The 27,526-nt window shown below is 35.8% G+C and overlaps 1 protein-coding gene across 3 annotated transcripts; it reads left to right on the plus strand.

Annotated features, from left to right (window-relative positions):
* LOC121414221 (muscarinic acetylcholine receptor DM1-like) lies at nt 1-27,526 on the plus strand. 3 transcript variants are annotated; one of them, XM_041607340.1, is made up of 2 exons: nt 1-69; nt 24,549-27,526. In XM_041607340.1, exon 2 carries the CDS (start codon nt 24,740-24,742, stop codon nt 26,201-26,203), a length of 1,464 nt encoding a protein of 487 aa, XP_041463274.1. In that variant the 5' UTR covers nt 1-69; nt 24,549-24,739; the 3' UTR covers nt 26,204-27,526. The 3 variants fall into 3 exon arrangements, with proteins under 3 accessions (XP_041463274.1, XP_041463261.1, XP_041463270.1); XM_041607327.1 differs by lacking the exon at nt 1-69 and adding an exon at nt 5,172-6,135; XM_041607336.1 differs by lacking the exon at nt 1-69 and adding an exon at nt 5,172-6,062.

Genomic DNA, 27,526 nt, shown 5'->3' on the forward strand with positions numbered 1-27,526 from the left:
GTATGGATTAAAATCAATTGACATTCTCGAAGGGGAGTGAAGCTGATAAGGAGAGATGATAATTTAAAGGTGAGTTCATATACATGTACTTCAAACAAGACGACTATTACTTTAATGTATAGGCTGTGCAAGATGGGGTCATAAGAATGACAATATCATATATCTGCATTTTTTTGAATTCCGTATGAAATGCATACTTTATTCACTATACACAAATGCAATATCATGTATACTTTATGATATTTGTTACATGTCTACAATAATTTGTATTATTAATAACAAAAATGATATGATAACGAGAAGAGACATTTACATAGCGCCATTTATCTAGAAATAATCTATTCCGAGGCGCATTGTTATTGTTTTAATTACCCCAGATTTAGCTCAAGCTCAAACCCAAACGAGATCAAAGACGAAAAATGCCGGCAGTATGTTCTATTAAAACAAAACAACATTTACACACTTTTTGTTTTGTTTTTAAACTACATGTGATTTCTTCCAATATTACAATATAAATTACAATAATAGATGAAAATATGAATGTCAAATATATATGGATATTTTTTTCATAAAAAAGATAAAAAATTACAAACTTGATAAAATCACCATACATCAAGCACCAAGCAATACAACAGCGCATACCCAACCGCTCACATATACATACACACCCATCCACCCGCCTATTCGTGTAAATAACTTAAACCGTGGACTTCATTCCAAATTCATTTGGAATTCTAACGTCAAACGCGGACTTGTGTAAATTGGATTTCACTTCCTAGGTGCAGACACTTTCTCTGTGTGTGAAATATCACTCGCTAAACGTGGACTAATATGCGAAATAATTATACAGCATAATGTTGAAAGAAATATAGAATGATATGCAGAGAAATTAATATAAGGCCAGAGAGACGGAGAGAAAAAGAGACAGAGATATTTGGAGGTAGGGGAGAAAGGATGGGAATAGGAAAGAGAGAATGAGCGAGACAGCGGAATTTAAAGAAGGTATCGTACACTGTTAGAAAATTTATCCTTATAATAAAAGAAATTCCTGCAGCAGAGTCTCGAGAACACTTGTAATCTAACCGAATTGCGTAATCTTACAGGAAATTGGTATTTGATGTATGGAATCTTACAAGTTTCCTTGAAAAAAACACCCTTTTCCACTTTTTAAACAGACCTGTTCTGTTAAATTGCAGAATTTCTATGAATTTACAGAATGATTCTGTTATTGCTTTCTACAAAATCTTCTGTTTATTTTCTGTAAAATCACGCTTTTTTAACAGTGTAACAAAGCAAATACAAATGAAAATAAATATAACAACCGAGGTCATGATGACTAACTAATGACAGGTTAATTAAAAATATTTTTGTTTATTTGTTTTACATGTATTTGCCTCGTTAGACTGTTTGACATTCATGATTCGTTTACCAGAAAAAAGGTGTGATGCATCGCACAATTTAACATGACGTATTGCCATGGCAACTTTGACATTCTGTACTGAAAACTGACATTTCTAACAGGATGAGATAGGATTGGGGACCATCCAAAACGTCATACCCGTAAAGATGAAGAAAAAAAAAGATGTGGGAGAAAGAGAAATAGAGGGTAGGCGAGAAAGATGAAGAGAGAGGAGAGGGGGGGGGGTGGTAGAGGCAGCCAGAAAGAGATGGACAGGAAGTGAGATGGACTGGAGATAGGAACTCAGAATAGAGAAGTATTACTAGTATACCGATAGAATGACAGTGCCATGCAAAACATTGGAATGTCCTAATCCAGTTGCTTTTTTATAAAGGCTTATTTCTATCTCAAAATGAATTATTCATTCCCATATGTTTACCTCTCATATTTACCGATAAATATATATTTGAGGTTTCTCATTACAGAGACCTTTAACCCTTCCAAACAATTAAGTGAATTAAATTCATGGAATTGCAAAAGTGGTCGGATATGATAAGGCTCATGCATTGCGGTCAGAAACTAAGTGCTATAAGGGAAATAAGATTTCAAAAACTATAATAAATAGAAATAAATTGTTACGTACGATCATAAGGTATGTGTAGGTACTAAATAGCTGTCGGTTTGCATTGATTTTAAATATGAGAAATTAAAATTTGTGCAGAACTCAAAGTGTCATTGCCAAAATTTAGACCTTAATACCAAAAGCTCAACAGTAGAAATATTTTTTTCCCACTTGTAATTTGATTCCACTTTCATTTTGAATCCTTTGTTTCGAATTGGTTATGTATATTCATATCTATACATGATCAATATAGCTTAGTTCAAACATTTGAACTAACAGTTGAATGGCTTACACCATTTTTCAGAGCAAACGAAACTGGTCATCTGGCATATTTTTTTGTCAATTCAATCTAATTAACATTGATTTCACTATGCAATAATCTGCATGACAGTAAGTATAAATATACAGACCAACTTATGATTTTTTTTCAAAAATATGGTATATCTTTAAACCGTAAATCAGATATAACAAAATAACACACAAAACAAAACGGGGTCGAATCTCGTAAGCAGTTTTCGAAACTAAGGATAACTTAAGTCGAATCCAATCCAAAGATCATTTGATATAGCGCCTTTTCCTTTCGTTTACAAAAAGTAGAAAATAAGTCATGCTAAAATGCGAATAAAAAATCAAACAAAATAGAACATGGTTAAATCTCGGAAGTGGTCTCCTTAGAGTTAAGGATGGTTGAAGTAATTCTCAAATGCCAATACAAAAAAATCCAAGGTTATATCCGAAGAGTTAAGAATAACTTAAGTCATACTTAAATGCCAATACAAATAAAAAAAAAATGATTTAATCTGCGGGAGTGGTTATCGAAGAGTTAAGGGTAACTTAATTCATGCTTAAATTCCATTACAAAATACTCATGCTTAAATGTCTATACAAAAGAAAACGACCGAGGATGAATCTCGGAAGTGGTCTTCGAAGGGTTAAGGATAACTTAAGTCATACCTAAATGCAAACACACATGGTTTTTCAATGATCATCGTAGTAGTCATGGCCATGACGTTACATGTGAGTGGACAAATCATTATAAGATACTAAAGTAATAAAATTCAATGACAGTAGTTGCTTGCATTTTTACGTACTCAAAATTAGGCCCCAAAATTGAGAATCGGAAATACATGTATGGGTATTTTTCGACCCTTTCAGGCATGAAATTAAGTCACACTAGCGTACCTTCGGGGGGGGGGGGTGCGGTCTGCCCCCCCCCCCGACGAGCCACAACACATGCAAAGGACGTATCCCTGCCCCCTGACGAGCTTGAAAGTCCTTTTTGCCCCCCCCCCCTCCCTGTCGAGCTTGAAGACCTTTATTGCCCCCCCTGACGAGCTTGAAGACTTTTTTTGCTTATAATTTTTTTTTGCTACGAAATCCTTTATTTATGATTAAAGACTTTTTTTTTTGCTTGTCAGATTTTTTGGAGGACGTTTTTGCCCCCCCCCCCTGTGGAAAATCCTAAGTACGCCACTGTTAAGTCACCTATGATTATGATAACATACTTTTGTGACGCGGGCATTTTGCAAAAATATTGTTTGAAGTTTTTTTTTTATTTATGTGTTTTATTGGTATTCAAAATCACATATAATCACAATATTTACAGGTAATTGGAAATGATTTGAAACAGTTCAAAAGCAGTCACATCACAAAACAGAGATAAAATAAAAAAATATTGTTAAGAGTTTGCACAGAACACTCACTGTTTATCTAGTACATGGACAAAACAAAGAAGATTAAGTCGCAAATAATTATGATATCGACTACTTAGCGGCTTTGAGAAACGACTCTCCCAAAACAGGATTAGATATACTATTATGTCAAAGGAATTTAATCATGGGAATATGACATAATTGATCAAAAGTATACTAATTGTCCCTTTGGTGGAGGGTTCGTCATCTGAAATTGTTGCATTAAACCTGCAGATTCGTAGAAGACCAACAGTAAATGATATTTCGATAGAAAAAATAGGCCTATCTGGAGAAATGCAATATACATGTATCAATACAGACAAAATGGCGTGCTTATATATTTGGGTAAAATGAACTCCCGGTAAACTTTCATCAAATATACCGAGTAATTGTTTGCAGGACACACATGGCTCGGTAAAAGATGTTATTGGAAATTGTCTTCACTGGTCCGTATCCCAAATGAACTAATATTTGCATAGTAGTGACTAAATGGAGCTCCTCTTTTGGAAACGCAAACCGGAGTTTCCCGTTTTTCCTCCCACTGCAAGTAGAGGGAAGTAACGAAAGGTTATACGGGATTTTAATATAATTCGTAAATAACAGTGATAGTACTTTGAGATTTTTTATGCACTTCTAAGGGAATTAGGCGCTTCCTACAAATTTTTTTTCTGCAGTGCTCACACACACACCCACCCACACACACCCATGTGCGTGGAAACACATTTTTAAAGAGATCATTTTGAAATGAGAATAAAGAAAATGAAAGACTTGTAAGATAATTATGATACGTCCTTCTGAATCCCCCACCCCGCCAATTCATATCTACCTTGTATAGTTTCCCTACTAACCAATGGAAAACCATGCAGTTCCAAGTATCACCCCTTTAATATTTATATTATAAAAGCTACAAGAAAATTCGGCGTGGCGATTCCCTGTAGTCCTCAAGTACTAAAGATCATAAGAGCCTCTTTTAAGCAATATATAATTATATCTAAACAACGTACTAGTAAATACCAGTAATGATACTGATGATGATGATAATAAGAAAGCTAATGATGATGTAGATGGTAGTGGTGATGATGATGTTTATGACGATGATGATAATGATGGTGGGGATGATGAGCAGACGAAAAAAAAGATGATGAAGAAGGGTGAAGAATAATATCAAGGAGAGGAACAACATCAACACAAAAGATAATTAATACAATTAAGTGAAATGCGTAAAAGGATAAGGGTGGAAGGATGAGGAGCCGGGAAAGATGAAGAGGAGACAGATAAAAAGAAGGAGAGAAGGGGGACATGTGGGCTCATATTTAACTGTTAGAATTTTTTATGAGATAAGAGAGTCACTCATGTTGAGACGTTACTTCATTTAATGAATATAATTATGCTGCAATACTATAGAGACAGAATTACAGACTTCTGATAAAGTAAGTGTTAAATGCTATAAAAACAAGTATAATCATTATTTGTTCTGAAGATACCAATTAATATCTACAATTCGAAAACCGACTCTGAAATGTGATCGAACATCCGTGAAAATTATGGAATCTATACGAAAAAGTCAGGGTGAGTGCGTATCGATGACATACGTATATATTTATATTCGCTACCGTTGCCAGTAAACTTGTATTGTTCTACATTTGAGCAGATTTTACCACTTAACCAGGAAGTTCTCGCAGAGTGGAATGTCAACCGTTTCGAAGGCATTCATCCTGATCAAAACCACACATTTGAATAATAGAAAGCTCCGATGCTAATTATAGTCTCATCTCTATTCTCCAGCCTAATCACTAATTTAATCAAATGACGGTGTGTCAGTCTGTGGATCAAGCATTTTTTTGGTGGCAAACAAATTAACTTTTGTTCTCACCAAGTGGTAAAGTTGCACCATCATATTCCTGTCATGGACTTTCTGTCAAGATTGTGCGAACTTAACTCCGATTCATCTGCAAAGAAACCTTTTGTATTAAACTCTCCCGGAGAAGTGCGTGATGGTTTGTGCTCAGGACTTCGCCATTGTTCGGAACATGTTTGCCGAGGTGAAAACAAAAATAGACAAGTCAATTTAGATAAGTCGTGGGGTGTCTACCCGTTACATGCTATTCAATCTGATGTGATATATTCTTGCCTCGGTTCTTCTAAATTACCCACACGATTTCACGTTCTAGATTGACATGTGACTGTCATGAAGGAAGCGACTAGAGTTATCGTCTGTATTGCGATGGATACGTTAACTATTCGAATGGACGTGATGATAAATCGCGGCGCTTAAAGTTTTACTCAACGTCTGTTATTTCACTGACACTCGAGACTCCAATGTTGCAACTGAAAGGATTTTGTTAATTTGGTGAATATCTTTTTGTTTCTTAATATTGAATGATTGATTCCAGTAATTGATGTGTTCTTATGCATGTGTGAAGGTAAGGAAGATATTAAATCGCGGTTATTTTCTCCGGGCATTTCATAAACTCTCCGTAAATTCACGCATTAAATATTAATGAAAAACTTGAATACGAAATGGGAAATTGCTTTCACAATGGCATGTGCACGCAGGGTCGGATTCAGGTAGGGGCGCATGCTGCCCGTTCCCCTACCCCCCTTCCGAGAGTCACAAAAGTTGTTTTTTTAGAGGAATATGTGGTGCATACGTAAGCCAAGACCTTTTTTTTGTTTCTCTATTTTTTTCAAAAAATGATATCGAATTGGTATCGTAAACCTTTTAATATTTTTTTCTTGCTTGTATTTTTTCCTAGCACAAAATCACCTCGATTCGGTATTAGAAACATTTTTTTCTACACTTATTTTTTTTCTTGGGGGGGGGGGGCTTGTCCATTTTTTTAACGGAAAAAATGACCTCAATTTGGTAATGATTTTTTTCTCTTTTTGTTACCAAAAATCTTCCTTGAACAAAATGACCTCCATTTGGTAGTGATTTTTTTAACCTTGTCAATTTTCCGGTACAAAAATGCCCCCACCCTCTTTTTGAAAATCCTGGATCCGCCCCTGTTTACACGGTTCTCATGTTTTTAGCAAAATGTGACCTTATTTCAATATAATCTCATTCCATCTGTGGCAAATTACATCCTGTCCTCAAAATTGTATGTGTAATGGTAAGAGTGTTAGGCCTGACTTGTATATTTCAGTTTTAGGTAGTGCAACTGAGGCAATAAAGAAAAAACGTTTTGGCTTTCCATATACTTTTGGTTAGAATGCTGTAGCACGTGGGATGTTCATGTTGATCTCACAAAGTGGATAGACCAGTGCCATGAAGAACGAATAGTGATTTTCATTTTCTTACACTGATACTTCTAACACAATTATTCCATGCAAAATTGATAAGAAAATATCATGCGATAGCGGGTCAAAGGAAGAAAGAGAGAAAATCAGGAGAAAGATACAGGCGCCAAGATTTCTCTGTAGACAAAAGAAGGGCAAATGAAGAAAGTGGGGGGGGGGGGGGAGAGAATGAGAGATAAAGGCTGAGATTAGCAAAGGAAAATAAAAAATAAATAAATATACAGGCGAAGAAAGTCAAAGGCAGTAGTTTGAAATATTATTTCAAAAATACGATTATACTCCTTTTTTTCTGCTGGTATTAATCTGCTTTGATGGGATCAACACTTCTAGGGATAATGATAAATCATAGAATGCTATTTTTGCTTATTTTTAAAAAATATGTTCTAGCTACCCGCTTCTATCCTATATCGCGGAAACATACTCTTTATTATTCATTTAATGATTTACGGTTACCATGGTTACACTTATCGTTATTGTACTTTCGATTTTAAGGGAGTCACTGTATACATTGTATTTATTTTCTGTAAATTGAAACAACAATAGTGATATATAAGAAAAATAACAATCAGTAAAGGGGTCTCTAAACTTTCATATGTTTATTTTAGGACTTTTGTATTTCACAACAGAAATGAGGAAGTAACTCCATGTATATGATGTTGCTCATTCTTAAGACTCTAACAATGAAAATTAATCTAGCGTGTCTTATTATCTATCGTGTCACCTATTCAGAAATAACATTCAACTCAATTCATTTTATTTCTTAATTGCCCATGAATTGTCAAGAAATGTGGGAATTTGGATTCTTCACCTTTCTCAACCTAATCGCGCTGTATAGATTTAAGACATCAAATGTCAATTTTTTGATGATATGCATCTTTATCAATAATAATGCAAATGAAAGATCGTAATACTAGCATACTTATTTACTCTACCTTATTTTTAAAATATATTTCTAATGATTTTAATAGAAGTAGTATCCGGGCATTTACATTACTTGTTAAATAATAACATGAATTAATATTCAGAATTAGAAAGTGAGGTCAAGATAAAATAGAAATATTTTTGCACCCTGAGGGACCATTAGATACCGGGGGGGGGGGGGCTAGAAGTTTCGGTTGATGCATTTTTTTTTCCTTTCTCCTTTGAGCAGTTTTTTCCTTACGCAATTGAGACACTTTTTGTTGCACTTTTCAGATGATTTTTCAGTGCTGGACCAAGTTATTTTTTACTCTGATGACGAGTCAAGTTTGTACTATTTTTGCTCATATAGTAAGTTAATTTTTTGTGTGAAAATTTCCAGCCCCGACTGGATATCTAATGGTGCGTCCCTAAACGGTGATTGATTTAGAAAAAAAAAATTAATGCATGAAAAGTTATTAATGTAAGATTTTATTCGATCTTGGCATAATTTTACTTTCCAAAATAAATTTTGAAATGTTTGCTTATTTTGATTTTCCCTTTTATATGGGCTTTTGACATAATAGTTGCAATTAGTAACGAATTCCATTTGTCATTTTCACGTGCCTATTTTCTACATGCTATCAGACAAACAAAATCTATGTTAGTGAAGCAATAGATTATTTAGAACTTACTCAAAATACTCGACACTAAATTAAAAGTAAATACAGAATGCGTCAATATAGTGAGACCCATATAGAAAAGAGAAGGGGAAGGGAGATAACGAGAAAGAAATAACTGGCAAAACGAATATCTAAATCGTGGAATTTAACAAAGTTATTCGTTAAACTTTGACTGATTCTTTAAAACGAAAATACTTTCTTTTGCTTACACTCTTATGTTTGTTCTCTTAATACATTCGATTACTTTGAGGCATTGGACTTTGCATTATCTTGTGTTATTTTTGTGACTCATATTTTGGCTCCCAGTTGTAGTCGTTTTCAGTTTGTTTGGTCCTACTTTATATTCTCGTCAGCACTTTTGTCGAGAGATTTGCGCGTAGATAGTGTACTCGAAATCTTGTAATTCGATTCATGTTCGTCTTATTCGCTATCTTATGTTGTGATGACGGTTTCCTTCGGTTATGCCATAAAAACATTAATAACCTCATGAAATCTAGGATCATATTAAACAAGAAAGTTATATTGCATGGCTTGAAACCGCTGTCTGATACTAGCATGAAACAGCTGCGTCGCGTAACTTTCGACCGCCTCATTCCAAACAATCACATTGTGTAGATGGATGTTTTCCATTAATTTTGTTTTCTATTTTAGAAAGCAATTACGGACTTTTAAGATCTTGGGCAGTCAGCCTTCTATGTTTCCCCTCATCAATCAAACCCACTCAATCAATGTCGTAAATGGCATGTGATCGCTTGCATCTGCTCAGACCGTTTACAACGGGTAGGGGGGGGGGATGGAGATGGATGGATGGTGATTGCCAGAAGGGGAGGGGCGGTCGGTATATTAACAAAAATGTTCACTTTCTCTCTAAAGGACTCTTAATATATTAATCTATACGGTAGACTGTTTTCTGCTCACCGCGAAAAAAGATGTTACAGTTATATAGATAGACTGAAGAATGTTTAAGTCACTTGAGAAAAATCATTATCGTGGAAAATTATGCCTTCAGTGCGTCATGAAACGATATAAAGAGCCAAGTCTAAAGTTTTCATTCACAAAGATTGCCAGTCGGGCGAGTTTTAATTTGATGTCGCAGGTAAGGCCTACTACATGCTTCCAGATAATCCTTTAGATACACCGTTGACATACAAGATAAAATTTGTGCGTGCATACTGGCGATCTCGTTACAAAAGGTAACCCCTATATAGAATACTCTGAATATGACATTTCATCTTGAGTACAAAAGAAAATAAGAAGGAATTTTAGACTTGCTGATTATTTCCATGGGCTTTTTTTTGTTGGTCTATTCATCTTTTTTATTCTGAGACATCTAATAGGGGATATTTCTGTACTAGAAGAATATTCAGAATGGCGCCTCTCCATGAGTGCATGTTCCTCACGTGCTGATATCATGTTCCTTAAACATTCCCCAGGATCTTTGTCTTCCATTTCAAGCTTCAAATTAGCCCGACCCTGAGCGATAAGCCCTTCTTCTTATCTCCGCTAATGACCGCCATTTCAGAAAGGAGGTTTGGCGGGTTGACGGCTGAGACTGATCGATCCGCTCCAAACCCTTTTGCCTTGCGAGCTTTACTTGTTGTTATGCACATTAAAGAAACGATCTTGTGTTCCAGGGGGCTTTATGTATTTGATAGTACGTTTTCTTTTTAAGAAGGGTCATCGGTTTCTTCGATCTCTAGTGCATAAATAAAAGCTAGTTTCAGTCTTTCTTGATTTTTTAACGTATTAAGGACATGAGGTTAACTATCTTAATGAGAGATGAGGATAAGAAATCAGTAATATAGGTTTATCGCTTGTAGTTGAAAACTTGTACGATCTTACTTAACTTTATATCCAGAGGGATTGATTTTATCACCATGATGATGCGGTAATATGGGAGAAGATGTGATGAATAGAAGAAACACCTTTCACAAAGTTGAAAGATAGATTTACTAAAGGTTTCCAGTTGCAAAAAAAATAATAATGTCAGAAAAGTTTTAACCATATTGTTTAAAATATATACAACTTTTTTTTAAAGTAACGGTGACTCTGGTGACATAGACTTTCACCCTAAATTTATGTAGTACATCTATAATATGCCAGATACACCAAAATATAGTATAGATAGTATTTATTTTCCGTGTAAAAACAAAACAAAAAAAAGCAAAACGGATGGATTGCCCATTTTCTAGTTTAGTCGACATGACTATACTGTTCTTCCATGGGGTCCATATACAATACAAAGTAAAAAGTAAAATAAACATATGCAGTACACTCTAAAAAAAGGTTTGCGCAATATTGGGTAAAATGGGAACATGCATGTTGGTTGGGTAGAAAGATACCCAGCAAACATGCATGTTCCCTTTCTACCCAATTTGGGTAAAATTTTACTCAGTGTTTTTAGAGTGTACGGATTCAAACTTGAAATAAGCCAGAAAGATCCATGTTCGGCGTGATGACTAGTTAGTCCTACTGATATGGGAATATTTAAAAGTTTTTTTTTATCAAAGACAACGGGTGTGATGTGAATCAAGACATATTCCATGCCAACTATGGGGATGTATTTTCATTTGAGAAAACCCCATAAGCAAACGATCATGGCGAACGTCTTCTTTGAGTGCAATCACGGCCCGCAGAAAGGTATAACAGAGAATGAAGTACTGTATAAGTTACAGTGAAAAGAAATAGGAAAATTCGGGCATTGAGAAATATCGCAGGGGTGCGATACAGCGTTAAAAAAAGACAAGGTGAAAAGGGAGCATAAAAAGGAAGATGAGAGAGCGTGATATGTGTGTGTGTACCTTGATCAACCATTCAATTGATAAGGAGTATACCGGTGCCGTGCGGTGGGGAATCCTTCTAACTAAGCTTACTAATACTGGGATAACGGGTACTCCATTGCTATGGATGGAAAGTTACTTGGTCGACAGAATTTGTAGGACGCTTGTCTATTCTCAGCTTTCTGCAGAATCTAACATTATCTGCGGAGTCCCGCAATGTTCACTGCTAGGGCCACTTTTTTTCATCATGTACATAAATGATTTAATAGACTGTGTGAAATTATGTCAAGTTCAATTGTACGCCGATGACACGGTTCTTTATTTTTCTCACCCATCTATCCAAAAACGTAAAGTCAGCTCTCAACTCCGACCTGAAGAATAACAAACTGAGTGTCAATTGTAATAAAACAGAATGCATCCTAATTGGAAGTAAGCATATGCTTGCTAAAGGCAATGTCTTGAATGTATCATTAAACAATTTTCGTACAAACCTAGTGCGTGAATTTAAGTACTTACATGTAGGACTGATTTGTGACAAAACTTTGACCTGGAATAAACATATCGAAGAACTAGTTCAGAAAGTGAGTAAGATGGTTGGTTTTCTAAGACGATTGAAACGCTTGTTGAATAAATAAGTTGTAAATTCAATTTATAAGTCTCTTATACTCCCATATTTTGATTATGGTGACGAAATATACAGCTTAGCATGTAATGAATATATGTAATGAATACATCGAACAACTCCAAAAGGTACAGAACAGAGTCACCAATTTAAGTCGTTGAGCTGCATAATTCTCTGAGCTGGCCATGTCATTTCTCAACAAGAGGAGAAATCAGCATTGTATTGCTTTTATGTACAAGGTAATGCACGAACTAACTCCTCTGTATCTAATGAATTCAAGATCGCACCTCAATATTAAAAACTACTTTTATCTAACCACGGACAGAATTCCCGAAGAAATATTTTTAATATAGAGGTGCCAAGGTATATAATGCTCTACCTTGGGACTTAAAATTGTCTCCTACTGCATGTACACAATTTCAGAACCAAATTATCATCTTACTTCAGCGACCTGCTTACCTTGTCATAAAGCCAATATTGTATTTTTTTTATTAGGTGATCTGTCAATCGACAGATAAAGTATTAATTTCGTAAGAATTTTATTTTTTATTTATTTATTTATTTCTTAATTTTTATTTTTCCACCCTTTTCTTGTTACCATAAAATCTCCAAATCTACATCATCAATTCTCTTCAAAATATCATAAGATATGGGGACTTATCATGTCATGTGTATAAAGCAAGTTCAAGGTCAAAAAGTCATAATGACGTCATCTAGATGCCATTTTGTAAAATCACATTATCAATCATATCTTCATTATCAATCATAAAAAATTAACAATATTTACATCACATTTACTTCAGGTCAAGGGTCAACTGCCCATGTCATCAAAGGTCATGTAAAGGTCACGACGTGCGCGTACGCGCGCGTCAAAATTTTTTATTATTTTTTTCATTTTATTTTTATGTATTTATTATTATTATTATTATGATTTTTTTTTTTTTTGGGGGGGGGGTTTTCTTCTCCTCCTGTACCATTGTTTCCTTAACAGACTTTAAATAACAAAACTAATTCCGATTTAAATTAACTTAATAGTTCCACAAAGTGCATTCTCATTTTTATTTTTTATTTTTTACTTCTTATATGAATCCAATCAGTGTATAGGCCTATGCATGTATTTTATTCCGATAATGTCTCAATGCAATATGTATTCTTATTCTGAATTTCCTTTAATATTTTTACGCTCCTACTTTAGTTGTCCTCTAAAAATTGTATGCTCGAACCAAAATCTTGTGTTATATGACAGTTTAAAATCATTGTATCTTCATTTTATTATTATTTACCTGCAACAGTCGTTTGCTCCTTGCGAATTATTTCAATAATATGATAGCAGCCTAACTCATTCAATTTATTTTATAAAATATATCGTGTAAATTCTTGCGAAGCTATTGAATTTTTTATCTTGTTCTTGTAGTAACATGATACATTATATCACTTTTGTTATTTTGTTTGATTTACTGTATATGTAATGATTCTTTCATATGTTTTTACTTTTTATTGTATATGGACCCCATGGAAGAACAGTATTGTCATGTCGACAAAACTTAATATGGGCTATCCTTCCGTTTATATATATATATTTATACGGTAAATAAATACTATACTATACTACCAGGGGCGGATCCAGGATTTTCCAAAAGGGGGGGGGGGTGCACATTTTTCGGAGGAAAAATTTGACAAGCCAAAAAAAAGGTCTTGACTTTAAAAAAAGGGTGGCACACCTCTCTTTTAATGGTATTTTACGTGCCCCCCAGATCCGCCAGTGTATACTACACAAAACATGCATTTAATTAAATGATGAAGTTGCATCGGGAGGAGAGTTCTGTGAGTTTTTAAAGAGCTTGATGACAGGCCAGTAAAGGAACACAATTTCAGTGCATGTAGAAAAGAGATACAGAAAAATAGGTACAAGTCCAATCAGAATAATGCATCGATTTTCGTTGAAGAAAATATATGAAATTAATAAAAAAAAGAAAAACAGAAACCAACGACGGAGAAAAGAGAATGAAAGGAAAGGCAAGGGAGAAGAGAAAAGGGAGAAAAATACACTTCACTCTGCTTTAGACAATAGCTGAATAAGTGAATGGATAGACGGACAAGATATAAGATGGATAGATGAAGAGATGAACAACATGAGCGTCCGGGGATGACGGAGGAGATAAAAAGTTCATCCATTTCGGCTATGACCAAATCTGCAAATTTGAGTATGTCTCGGGGCCAAACCCATCCTAAACTATCACCCCCACATTGAAGGTTTTCATTTTGTCCGGGTCGAGTGATCTTTGCCGGTGTTTTTTATGAGAAAAGAATGATGGAACATTTGAGTGCCAGACGGTTGGCAATATAAGATCCCTTTCTCATTGCTTTATTTTCACTGCAAATAATAAAAGATAAACCAGTGCGAGAAAAGTTATAACGTACCTTGTTTTTTTTCAGACATCTTGAAGTGGCTTCTCTAAGTACATGAATTACCTGGGCCCCGTAACACAAAGGTTAGCGATCAATCGATAAATTCATAGCCAATCAAGACCTTCGTTGCATAATCATTTTGCTCAAAGGTGTGACTAGGAACCAATCAGATTTTCTTTTATTTCAAATTAGCGAATAATCGCTAACCTCTGCATGTCACGGGCCCAAGTTTCACTCGAATTGTGATAAATAGAATTATATTTGAAACTCTTATAAAATACTAAGAATATTTCTGTTTATTACAATATTTACTCACAGATTAAACAAATCATGATAATAAGATATAGCATTTAAAGTACGCCTTTCTTTATAGTTACCTTTTCAGAGGAGCGGACAGAATTTGTACATGGAATCGGATTATAGAATAAATATGTCTTAAGGTTTGATTCAGTTGGCTCTATAGACCTGTGGAGTGTTTCATCAACATTTTCATCCGACAAGTTGTCAGATCTGACATTAAATTCTCTGATGTTAATTGGCTAAGAGGTATTGTTACTCTGGTAACTGTCTGATAAAATGGGACTTGTCGGATAAAACGTCCGACAAGTCCTTTCATGAAACGCCCCCCTGGCATTGCGTTTTGTCGGACATTAAGTTTGAGCACTATAAAAGCAAAAGTTTTTTCTTCAAGGTCTCTACAAGGTGTCAACAACCCGGTTCCCGAAGATCTTAGATCTCTATTGTTTAACAATTTTCCATGTAAGCAACAAAATCTGAATTTTATTAACTCTACCGCGAAATAGAAACGAAGGAGCAACCGGGTCATTTTCATGTTTTTTTTAATGATATTGCAGCAGTAAGAGATTCTCGTCCATGAAGCTTTTCATCATCATAATGACCATGATGAATGGTATGGGCCATTATGGGCCATGAAGTTACAGATAGCTTACATCATTGAAGTTATTACGTCTGCAACACAACATGAATTATCAATAGACGTTGTTATCAGATGCCTTTCTAAGATTTTTGTCACATAATTGCATTGAGAGAATTGAAATCTGTATGGAAAGCATGTCATGTTGACGGATGGTTCTGTCGAAAATACATCCTTTATTCGTTGTACAGAATCTCAGAATCTTTATGTGTTTTCCATGTTAATCACGATCTTCGTCTAACTTATATCAACCCGACGCTCCGTGCATGTTCGACGTAATAGTACGTTAGATCCTGCATGGTGAATCTTTCATGAAGGATTTTGTAAGTGGTGTTCAACGAGAGAATGTACTTTCAGCCAATCAAATGAAAGGATTTTAGTAGCTTATAACAGTTGTGATGATCACTGACAAATGACATCAAGGAACGCTTCCTAGTTTCTCCAAATTTGATAGCTTTGAAACGGGAATTGCGTGGGATTCATCTTTTGACAAATAAGCCACATTCGGAAGCATCTCGGACAGTGGTTTAGCCAATTACTTTTAAAGCACAAACTTGAAGGAATAAAGGTATGCATATACTGTTCCCATCTATGTCTTTCGTTCAATTCTAAATCACTCTTTAAAGAAATGTTAATGCGATTTCTTAATAAATCAGGGGATAAAAATTTCCAAATCACTGGTTTTTTCCACGCAAATCGGCGAATTTCTAACTCGCAAAGGTATTCTACTTTTTATCCTTTGGCATGAACTTTGAAAGCAATAGGGATTATTCTGAAGGCGTTAATCAGCTTTATTACTATTTCACGAGCTCTCATAATTATCCGAATGAGCGAGAAAGAAATAACACATGCTGTGAGTTTTGCGTTCTTCGCTTTGTTGGAATTAACACTTTGGTACTTTTATTAACATGCTTTCCTCTTTCCTGGCATTCGATTTGCACTTTCAGTAAACTTTGTGAACGAATTGACAGGTGGACAGAAAGAAACCAAAAATTTACATAGTTTCCGAAGAGAACCAATTTACTGTAACATGGTAGATGGTTGAAACCAATGGTGGAGTTGTACGGACTTTCGCCTTGTATCCAGAGGGTCGGGTGTTCGAATCCAACCGCGGCCGAGCATCATTTGTCAAGGCGTTTTTCAACACTTTGCCACTCTTTATCCATGTGCTAAATGGGTAACCGGTAGGAAGTCAAAACCATTGTAGCTTGTCCAGGATTGTGTGCGCCTCATTGGACACTGGCTGGAATACTCCCAAGGGAGTGGAGGATGTGCATACATTTTGTCTGAGGGAGTGACGGATTGTATTTATCAATTCTATCCATATAACACAACTTCACTTTTGTTCAAAATTTGAAACAAGTATTCGTTTCACAGGGAGTGATGGGCCAGATTCACTCCCACATTTCCCTAGATACGAAGTGAAATCATATTAGGATATAAAATAGTAAATGTGTGACGAAGCAGTGATCAAACTCTAATTCTCCCAATTGATGAAAAGAGTTTTACCAGTCGCGGAGCGTACGTCACACATCCTGTGTTTCCCATACACGATCTGTTTATAGCAGCGCTGTTAATTTTGAGTTGATGTTTAAACCTGTACGGACTAGCCTCTTTGATCATCAACAACATGGCTTTTCATGCATTTCAAATTTGCTGCACAAAAGGTCTCCTTCGTGCGCCAGACACGAGGGAAAGGGGAGGGGATCCGGGCACAAAATCAGGCATTAATCGTTATGTAACCATAGGCGGTGGAAGTGCGGGGGCCCCCTAAATTTGAGGTGGGGGACGATTCCTCCCTAAATTTTTTGTTGATATTTTTTTTTTTGCTTGTCAAATTTGTTTTCTTGAGGTGGGGGGACGATCCCCCCTAAGATTTTGGGTTGATAACTTTTGTTGTTGTTTTTTTTGCTTGTCAAAAAAATTTGTTGGTCACCCCCCTTAAATTTTGGGCTTCCACCGCCAATGTATGCAGCACAAAGGAGAACAAATAAATATATTTGTGTGATGTAATTACATGTCAATGTGATAAGGATTGGATTCATGTCCGTGCTCCAGACAGCTGATGACGGTGTCTGTGAAAGTTCATTTGTTCCCTTTGAGAATTTCGTGCGTTACAGATAAAAGGGTTTTGTAATCACACTTCCCGGTTTGGAGTGAAGGGATGTATTCTTATTTATAGCACGAGGGAATTTTCAAAATCGCGATGCAGAACGCTTTGAGGAACATAGAGAATGTATTGTCAGACGCCCTTTATGACAATTAAGTCTGTCGAGGAGTGGTAAATCGAAATGGCAGTTTTGTCCTGGACTTTGATCAAACGACATAATTATTTGCAGTTTTCGTCAGCTCTAATGTGAAGGATGAAATTGCTGTTCTAATTCACCACTTTTCGACAAAGACCCCCCGGCTTTCATTGTGATTTAACTTTTATTTTCAATGCATTTTCTGTGTTCCTGGATTCGTTCTGCGGCTATGTGCAAGAACTCCTTAATGTCTCATTTTGTTCTTCTTAGAAGATAAAGATGTTGAACATTGTTAAGATGACTGCTGATGACCATGATAATTATAGTGAACATGATAACGAACATTTAATGTGACATTTAACAATAGTGATGACACTAGTGACAATGATATAAATAGTAATGATATTAATAATCATGATGATAATAGTAATGATAAAGATAATAAATGAATAAATAAACAAATAATGACAATAAAATGAATAATAAAGGTGACAATATAATCATAAAATAATGATGATCATAATACGTATAATAAAACAGTAATTATGAAAATAATGATATTAATTACTATAAAAATGACAACATCAATAGCGACAAAACTTACAAGTAATAAGATAATAACAAATGTATTGGTTACATCAAACCTGAACAAATTTACGTTTAAGATAAACCTATCAAATAATTTTTGAGGCAACATTTTTTTAGTTATTTTGGACACTACATCATCCTTTGCTATTAATTGATGTAAAAACTCAATGAAGCAGGCTAATTATACTCATAAAGCGGGATATAGTTTTCTGGATCGATCTTTTGTCCCTGACGGCAAAATTAATTTAGCGAAATCGCTATAAGCCAGGGCTAATTCGGGCAACCAGAGAGCCGATTTTCTAAAGTAAATAAACTATTTTCCCTCCAATCTGTTATTTCTCTGAAATAAAACCAATCGGGCAAATAATTCGATTACTAAGGTAATCAAAATCCTATATGTGCGCCAGCCAATTTTGAAGATTTTTTTTGTTCCCCCTTTGGCTGATATGAACTAGGCACTGTCGGACTGGCCAAAAGGCGATCGATGGCTAAAAGCGCGGTGATGTTTTGGGGTTCGCGTGGTTGTTTTTTACCTTCAAATAAATTAAACACACATTTTTTTAGGTTCCATCAAATTTATTCAGTTAGTATAATCATTTCAAAGGCATAATGTTGATCACCTAATTTAGATGTGCTTCCTCTCTTAAAGCTCTTATCACACTTATTCCGAATCAAGCAGAATTAGCCGGAATGAAATGACTATTCTTTGACCAACAGTGGGCCATTTAAATCTACTTCGAACACCGTTCGAAAATACCCCTCGAATGTTTTGAACATGACCAAAACCTTTGGGACGGCCAAAAGAAATGACAAAAATATTTTGAATTCACTCAGAATGAGGTCAGAATATTTAGAATGCACCTAGAATGTCCAAGAATGTAGCACGAATTATCAGTCTGACTCCATTGCGGTTCATTTTGACTAGTGTATGATGATTCACCTGGTCAATTTACTAAATTTCATCTCCAGTTTGGTGAATTTATTAGTTCCTCCAAAAAAATCTAGAATTTTTGAATATTTTTTTCGTTCCAGCCTTGTGCTTGATTCCTGCTGATTCCGAAGAAGTGTGATGGGGGTCTTTGAACAGTTTGCACTACATTTTATTTAAGCACTTTAATGTTCATTTGCTTATGTATACATGCAGTACCATGCCTTGCTAAATGCATAAGAGAATGTTGAATGATGTGAATCTATTATATCTTTATTTATAATTCGAAAACAAAATGATAATGAACATTTATTGTGTTATACCAAATTAATACAATTAATTTTACTCCAACACTCCGATAAATATTGGGTACTTTAATCATAAACCATGTACACACAGAAACTTACGATTCCACTGCCCTAGTGAAAATGAAGTGGCCTGATAATAGATAGCGATCAAGACAATGTGTATAAACACGCGGTTGAAAGCATAATACAACTGTCTTTGAACAAACATGGTGTACCACAAGAATATGTAATAGGGCCACTACTATTTACTTATATTACAATGACTTGCCAACTTCATTGACTATTTGATTATCGATTGCTGAATCACCAGTCATTTTACTTAACATGATTGTGAAGAATTATTCAAACATCTACTAGAAAACACGAAATATGAAATATCATAACACTGACTGAAAAGTTGTCTAATAGGGTGTTCCGTCCTACAAGAAAATAGAGTAAATAATTGAAATGATTATTTCAATAATATATTATTCCTTGTGCTAGCACTTTAGGGAGTTTTAACACCGGGACGCAGAACGCTTATGAGAATAGGGCCTATATCTATAAAAATTTATTGTCAAGCGCAATTCATGACAATGAGCAACCAAGAAGTCATTCTCGAAAATTTTTGAATCAAACCGGCAGTTTCATCCTGGACTCTGGACGGGCTAAAATTATAAAATTTTTACAATTTTGTCTTCAACTCGAAAACGTATGACGAACTGCTGTTCCAGTTCACCAATTTTCGACGAAGACCTCCCAGCTGTTTATTGTCATTTGACGGGCATTTTCAATACATTTACTGTAATCTTGAATTCTTTCTGCGTAGCGGTGCGAAAACTCGCTAATAAATCAGAGACGAAAATCTGTCGGGCAAAGAATTAGATGAGCGCTGAACTTGGGGATAACATCAGCTAGAGTGGTGAATTCAAATCAGTCGCGAAAATTGTCACTTACGAGAGGGGGAGGGTCATAAATAAAAGAAATCGTTATCGTCCATCGGAAGAAGGCTTGTTTTGGGGAGGTTTGCGAGAGGAGACGATCGAAGTGTCCGCATCTACCTTTGAGCTGCTTCTACGTGAACACCGCGTCAATATTAAAGCGTAAAAGGGTTGGTAAAGTTACGGGAGTGGAAAGGAGGGGGGGGGGGACTTTAATATGGCACATTGCATGATACTTTAATTATTCTTGATTTTGGGACTTACAATTCATTTGGAATTGCACGTAATTTTTTGCAACACCACAATGGGGCTGACATAAGTTTATCACACGGTTTTTAGTGCAAGAGGGAGTCTTTCACAAATACAGAGAGAGCGAGAGAAGAGAGAGAGAATCAGGGATATGGCAAAAAGCATGATGAATTTTGTAGGAGGAAAGACATGAAAGAGTGTCCCGTGTAGGCCTCATCAAACCAGATTGCACTTATCAGTGACTTCTACTATTGTACTTTTAAAATGCCAATTATTTATCATTTTAACAGGGATTAAAATAGTTTCATTTACTTAACCATACAAACCACCGAATTTTCCCCTCAATATACATTTTGGTTACATACTTTCTGCCCACGTAGCCTACAGTGAAGAGTACGTGGTTAGGCTTTAATGCCTAAAATTATTAGAGATAGAAGAGCAAATTTCTCGGTTGACGTAATACAGCAGAAAACAAACGAAACAAGCAATTATTACATCCAACGTAATAAACAGCGGCAGTAATATATGTGCACACAAATGAAAATAACACGGAACTAAAAACAATGAAATATAATGTTTATTCAATCAAATGGAGTAGCTTTTATAAAGAAAAGGTATGAATTCGTACCCTTTGAACACAAGAATTAATGGACCTTATAAGGTACAACGTTGCACCAGTTTGGGGGTGTAAACTGGTATTTTCGGTTGCAAACAGGAAGAAAAAAAGTGCACATTGCACCGTTGTACCTTAAATGTGCAGCCGTATTAAAATTGGACAATCACCTCAATTTCTATATTCCCAACTGTCCAAGCCCACATGTCCAATTCTCTAATCTTTAAGATAAAAATGATCATAAATTGCCGCAATTAAAGTTTGCTGCCGATGATAGGAAAAAAGAAAAAGAAATAAATCAACTGAACGGTAATTGTGGATAACATTATGCGAAGGTTCAATGTAGAGCGTGTGGGGTTAAAATGTGGTCAAATGGCACTTAAATGTCCTCCGTCATATTCAAGACGATGTCCAATTTAAATGAAAACCATGAACCAGCAGTAATCCAAGTTCAGGGACATGGCTATACCAGGCCAGCGGGTAACATCGTTTCCCCGATCAATACACTTGCAAGCAACAGAACTCTACCCATATGCGGCCCCTTCGAAGATACGTTCAGTACTGGTCTTGAAAATGTGAAAGTATCCTACGTGCCGTATTTTGGCAAAAGAAAGCAAGTTACAAAAGTATCATTTCCTGTAGATGAGCAATGTGTGTTTGTCTTTTACATAGACGTCAGTGCAGTTTAACAGCATATTTTCAATATCTTCAATATCTTTCCATAGAACGACCTTTTCTTCCCCTAATTTTGCACTGAACGTGCAACATACAAAGGGTGTTTCAGAAACGACAATAGCTCAAATTTGACTGATGTGTCACTTGCTTCCTTTTGCAAAAGTTGGGCAATATAGATAACTGTTTAAGCCTGTCACTCGAACAATAAATTGTTTAAACTTTTTTTGTAATCTTTTGAACATTTTAAACAATATTTTAATAAAATTTTATACAGTAGTTGTCGTGACAGGCTTAAACAACGCCCTTAAAATCTCAAACAGCGCTTTTGCTTTAGTGTGACTATGTCACGCGATTAAATTTGATATGGCTATAGTATCCGAACGCAGTTAAAGCCTCAAATAAGCCAGAGAAGTTTGTCAAAATTTTCACAAAATTGTAGTTCTGTTTATACGATAAGTAAATTATAACACAACAACAGAAAGAACAAAGCGATAATTAAAAAAAAAATTTACAAACATTTCGTCTCGAATGGTTTTGTCCGACTACCATGAACTCCTTCTCTTGCTAGAAGTAAATTAAACCGGCACAGATAGAAAATACACTACCCAAAAATGGATTGTTTGATACTGATGTAACCATCGTGTATCATAATGATCTAGGTCAGAATTTTAGCAAGTTGTAACTCCATTGTCATTGTTGTTATTATTAATTTATCAGTTATTCTTAGCACTTTTGTGGATGTTGTTATTTGTAAATTAGCAGTATTTCTTATAAAATGCAGTTAGATATAAAAAAACCAAACTCTTGTATAAGATTTCTGAAATAATGAATGTCCTCAATAATATACTTCCCAACTCTATATTTGTTTTATTACGTTACAATCTAGAGGCATTATAATAAGGCATTTTAAATAACCATGCCATACGGAAATATATACTTATGTCCAATAGAGTGTTCAGTCACTTTAATGTTATGAAATGTTGTTTTTTTTCTTTTACTCTCATGAGGGAGAATGTGAAAGTAACGTGATTATGTGAACAACACTATGGTTAACCACACTGAGTGTGTTTTCATACTGCAAAATCAGGTTTCAAACGTTGTTTTTCATCATTATACAGTGCGTCCCACAAAAAGGAAACCCATTTTCAGAGATAGACTTCACAATTATTAAATATGTGTTTACTATACAGTGCGTATCAAAAAAAGTTTACAATTAAAAAAAAATACTGTAAAATTATACATTTGTCATATCCTGAAGATTTTTCCACATTTTAACATTGGTGCAGATCCATTTAAGCAAATGACGATATGACTGTCGAAAAATATTTCCGCTTGAGTGAGCACCATTTACTTTTGAAAAGTTAGTGAAAAAGGATTTGCGCAGAATAGTTATGCAAATAAAAATAGACCTTAATCTTGAAGAACACGTGAAATTTAGCTAGAAAATTGATACAAAGATACCCTTTATCCTTTTTTACTTGTTTCCTTGCCCAAAACACTCAAAAGAGTGCATTGCGCTCCACCCCACTCCCCTACACACCGAGGCCATCGTGAAGATATTTACTTTACACTGAGCTTTAATTTACATGAAATGGCTTAGGCTTGATTTTCATTTTGTTAATCATCAGATCATTGTCAAGCTTGTGAAAAGTGTGGAGAAACAAGTATTAAATGAAAAATGAAATGTAATATATAATACAAATGTGACAAAATGTCTGGAGATGTCTGATATAAATTTTTGTTCAGATTGAACTATGTCCTCAGATCCAGCTGGCACAAAAAGGGAAAAGGTTGTGCATACTAATTGTTGAAACTTCAATTTGGGTGGCAAAATTGTTAGAAAATGCTCGAATATATCCGTTTTATTTCAATTGACTAAAAGTGCAAGGGAAATGTATGAGAAATGTTTCGCATGGTCAGTTTGATTTCGCCCATTCCCCTTGACACAGCGTGAAAACAAGCATTTCTGCGCAAACAGATTTCTACGAGCTTTACAAAAATTGACAGTGCTCACTCAAGTGTAACATTCTGTCGAAACTTTTACTTTCATTGCATAGATGAGACACGAACCCAAGATTATTATTATGTGAAAACAATCCCACATGTTGTATATTTTTTTATTCCCATGGCTTTTTCAAAGTGTTAACTTTTTTATACGTACTGTAGATTGGTTACTCATGGCAAGAGTGGATTTTCATCTCCTATATGAAACCAACAGCTTAGCAAAATTTTCACGCATGGCAGATTACAAATAATAATAAAAATTGAGGCATATCAGAAACGATTTGTTTAAAAACTCACGTGTAAATCTGAATCCGTTCTCATTTCAGGGATCAGTGAGAAAAAATTCACAAAGAATACAAAAGAAATGCTATTGAACCAATCGTCGAATAAGCACTTCGTCGTATCACACGCCCTGCACATCCTGGTTTTGACATTAAAGTTTCAATCTCGTTTTTCTCATTAATGCATGAAGTATTTGTCACATTCAAAATAAAGAGGAATAATAATGATATATCATATAATATTTCAATTCAATATATATAATCAGATATGCATGTAAACAAGGTGTGGGATACATGTCTTCCAAGTTGGGATAATGTGCAGCATATTCGTGTTATTCGCTTATGGCAAACTTAGCGTTGATCTGATTTTTCCCCCTCTTTCCTATACCCTATTTGCAGGAGCCAGCTAGTACACGTGATGCCTGATATTTTGATGATGATGAAATCAAAGCATAGGAGATCAACTAAAAGTAGAACTGGATTGCTCACCATGCCTCATTCCCCAGAGGATGCCTAGCGAGACGAACCAATGAAACACCTATTTGTTACCATTATAGTGGCTGAAGAAGATCCAATGAAAAAATAAAGCAATGATACCAACCATGGAGCCTTTGGTGAATATAACAGTGAACGTATCTGCTGGTGATGACGAGACAACCCAATCTTTTAGCCTCGCCACGATCACCCTTGCCGCCATTGCAGCAGGGTTTGCCAGTCTTTTTACCGTAGCAGGAAACCTTCTTGTCATCATTGCCTTCGCGCGAGAACGTCGTTTACGCATCATCGGCAATTACTTCGTTTTAAGTATGGCTGTTGCGGACTCGCTAGTGGGGTTGATCTCCATGCCATTCTATACGACGTATCTCCTGCTGGGCAGATGGCCGATGGGTCCTCATGTATGTGATGTCTGGTTATCGCTAGACTATGTCTGCTGCGCTGCTTCGGTCTTAGGTATCTTCCTCATCAGTGTTGACCGGTACAGGTCATTGTCTGCTCCGATGACATACCGACATCAAATGACAAGACCTCGAGCTATGGCCCTCATCCTGGCCACGTGGGTTATTTCATTACTCCTCTTTGGAGTGCCGATCATCGGATGGCAGTATGTTGAGGGGAAAAGAACGGTAAAGAAGGATCAGTGTGAAGTCCAGTTTGTTCAAAATGCATATTTCACCGCGGGATCAATTATTTTGATATACTGGTTACCGTTATTCGTGATCTTGGTGTTGTATACGCGCATTTACCTCCTTACGCGGAAACTTACGCGACGTCAGGCAAGGATTATAGGGAGACTCAGTATGCGCACAAAAAAGAAGAGGCGAAGTCGAACGGAAACCAATGTAACGATGACCGATGTGTTTCCTTCACGAACGGAGAACGGCACGCATCGCGTATCGGGGCCAACAGACTCTGACGAGACGCCACAGGATCCTGATCACTATATTCCTGACACAGCATCTTCAGAAATGGGCAAAGAGTTCGATACCATTACTCCCTTGCCACAGAGGTGTAATTCGGCGGACGAGAGCGACGAGTTCGATGTAAATAGCAATGGTGGAGATAAAACACCTGATAATTACAACAAGAAAGCAAATTGGGCCACATCGATGCGCAGTGACAACCATTCTGTGTATTCAGACTGTGATGCTGAAACCCACCCGATGAAACGACCAAACAGCTGCTCATCCCTTAACTCTGATCGAAGGGGTCTTAAATCAGCTATGAGCAACTTCAAACACAAAGATCATCATCTGGGCAAAGCACTATCATCTGTCCTGGTAAATTTACGCGAAGCGAAAGCCGTCAGGACCCTCAGCACAATTTTAGGCTTCTTCATTCTGTGCTGGACACCTTACAGTATCTTAATCATCGTCAAGGGTTTCTGCGATCCTTGCGTCAATGACAGCCTTTTCGCGTTTAGCTACTTCCTTTGTTATATCAATAGTACTTGCAACCCGTTGTGTTACGCATTCGCCAACCGAGATTTTAAAGTCGCTTTCAAGAAAATCCTGACTTGCGGCAGACGTCGTTACGAGTGGAAAGATGTCTTCTGAAACGGAAATAACCATGGTTCTATTAGCTAGTTCAATGGAGTCGGAGACAAAAAGAGTGGAGACGTTGCGGCTGTGGGTCATGTATAGTTCTTCCTCTCATGCTTAAATCCGATTTGGGCAAAGGCTAAGTGAATTAGAATTCTACGCATGAAGTCAAGAGCTGGAAGATGTCGTAGATCTAGACCATAAAGTCGGATCCATCTGGGAACAGATTGTGCACCAGCCCACTCAGAGGAATCTAAACCCTAACACAAGTGAAATATCAAGTGAAACTTGAAGTGGGTTTAATTGAACTATCCAATCTGCGTGTTTGTATTGACGAAAGGCTGCGGAGGGGAAATATCTGTACCAACAAAGAAACGAATTCTACAGATGCCAGTACAATATTATATGTGTCACGCCTTCAGCTCTGCAGTGTTTGATCAAAGTACGACAGGTCACAAACACTTATAACTTACATTTCTTTGAACATGCTGAAGATGAATTAGTTCTACCTTGAAGTCAAATCCAACAAAATCCATTCAGATATACTTCTATATAAAGAAAATCGCTTAAATACATAATAAAAGCCATGATTTTGTCATCGGTAATGGAGCAATGAGCCTCATTATATCTTGATTAAGATAAATAGAGCTTGTTCTTTGTGTGCTACTTGTGTTTTTTATAGTAATAGACATACATTTAATGATTTAATGTCTATTCATTGCTAGCAGAAAGTCGGATTGCATATCCTAAGGATAACAGAGACACAATCCATCAATAATACCATAGGAATATTTCCATTAACCATGAAATCCTTATGACTGATTGTTGACCGATACATTTCGTGTGATGTAAATGTTCTTTGAATAACATTTCCCCGATAAGGGTTCGACTATTGTAAATAAGCTATCAAATTTATTTATTTCATGTAAATTATTCATCTCTGATCGACCATCAATGTATTTTTTTCCATGAGATGTACTTTCAATTTCAGAAATTTATCAATATTTCATTTGAATGTTCTGAATATATGGTTCTATATATTTATGCTTTGTGTGTTATCCATTGCCGTGCATGTTTCAACCGTCCAGTATCCCATTTGAATGGTTATTGCATTTATTTGCTTAGGTTGACAAAAACAGTATAACTGAAATAATTGAATAAGCTAATCACTTGGTCACAAGGTGTGCATGAATCTGTTGACTTGTTCATTGTCATGAAGAGCAAAGAAAAAACATGTGGAATATAATCGCATCTTTGTAAGCAGGAAAACTTGCGTTTTACAAGAAAAAGAGCGAGCCAGGTCATGTTGTCAAAGTATCAATGTTCGGATTGTGTGAT

The sequence above is a fragment of the Lytechinus variegatus genome, chromosome 1 (genome assembly GCF_018143015.1).
Source record: "Lytechinus variegatus isolate NC3 chromosome 1, Lvar_3.0, whole genome shotgun sequence".
In the NCBI taxonomy this organism is placed as follows: Eukaryota; Metazoa; Echinodermata; class Echinoidea; order Temnopleuroida; family Toxopneustidae; genus Lytechinus; species Lytechinus variegatus.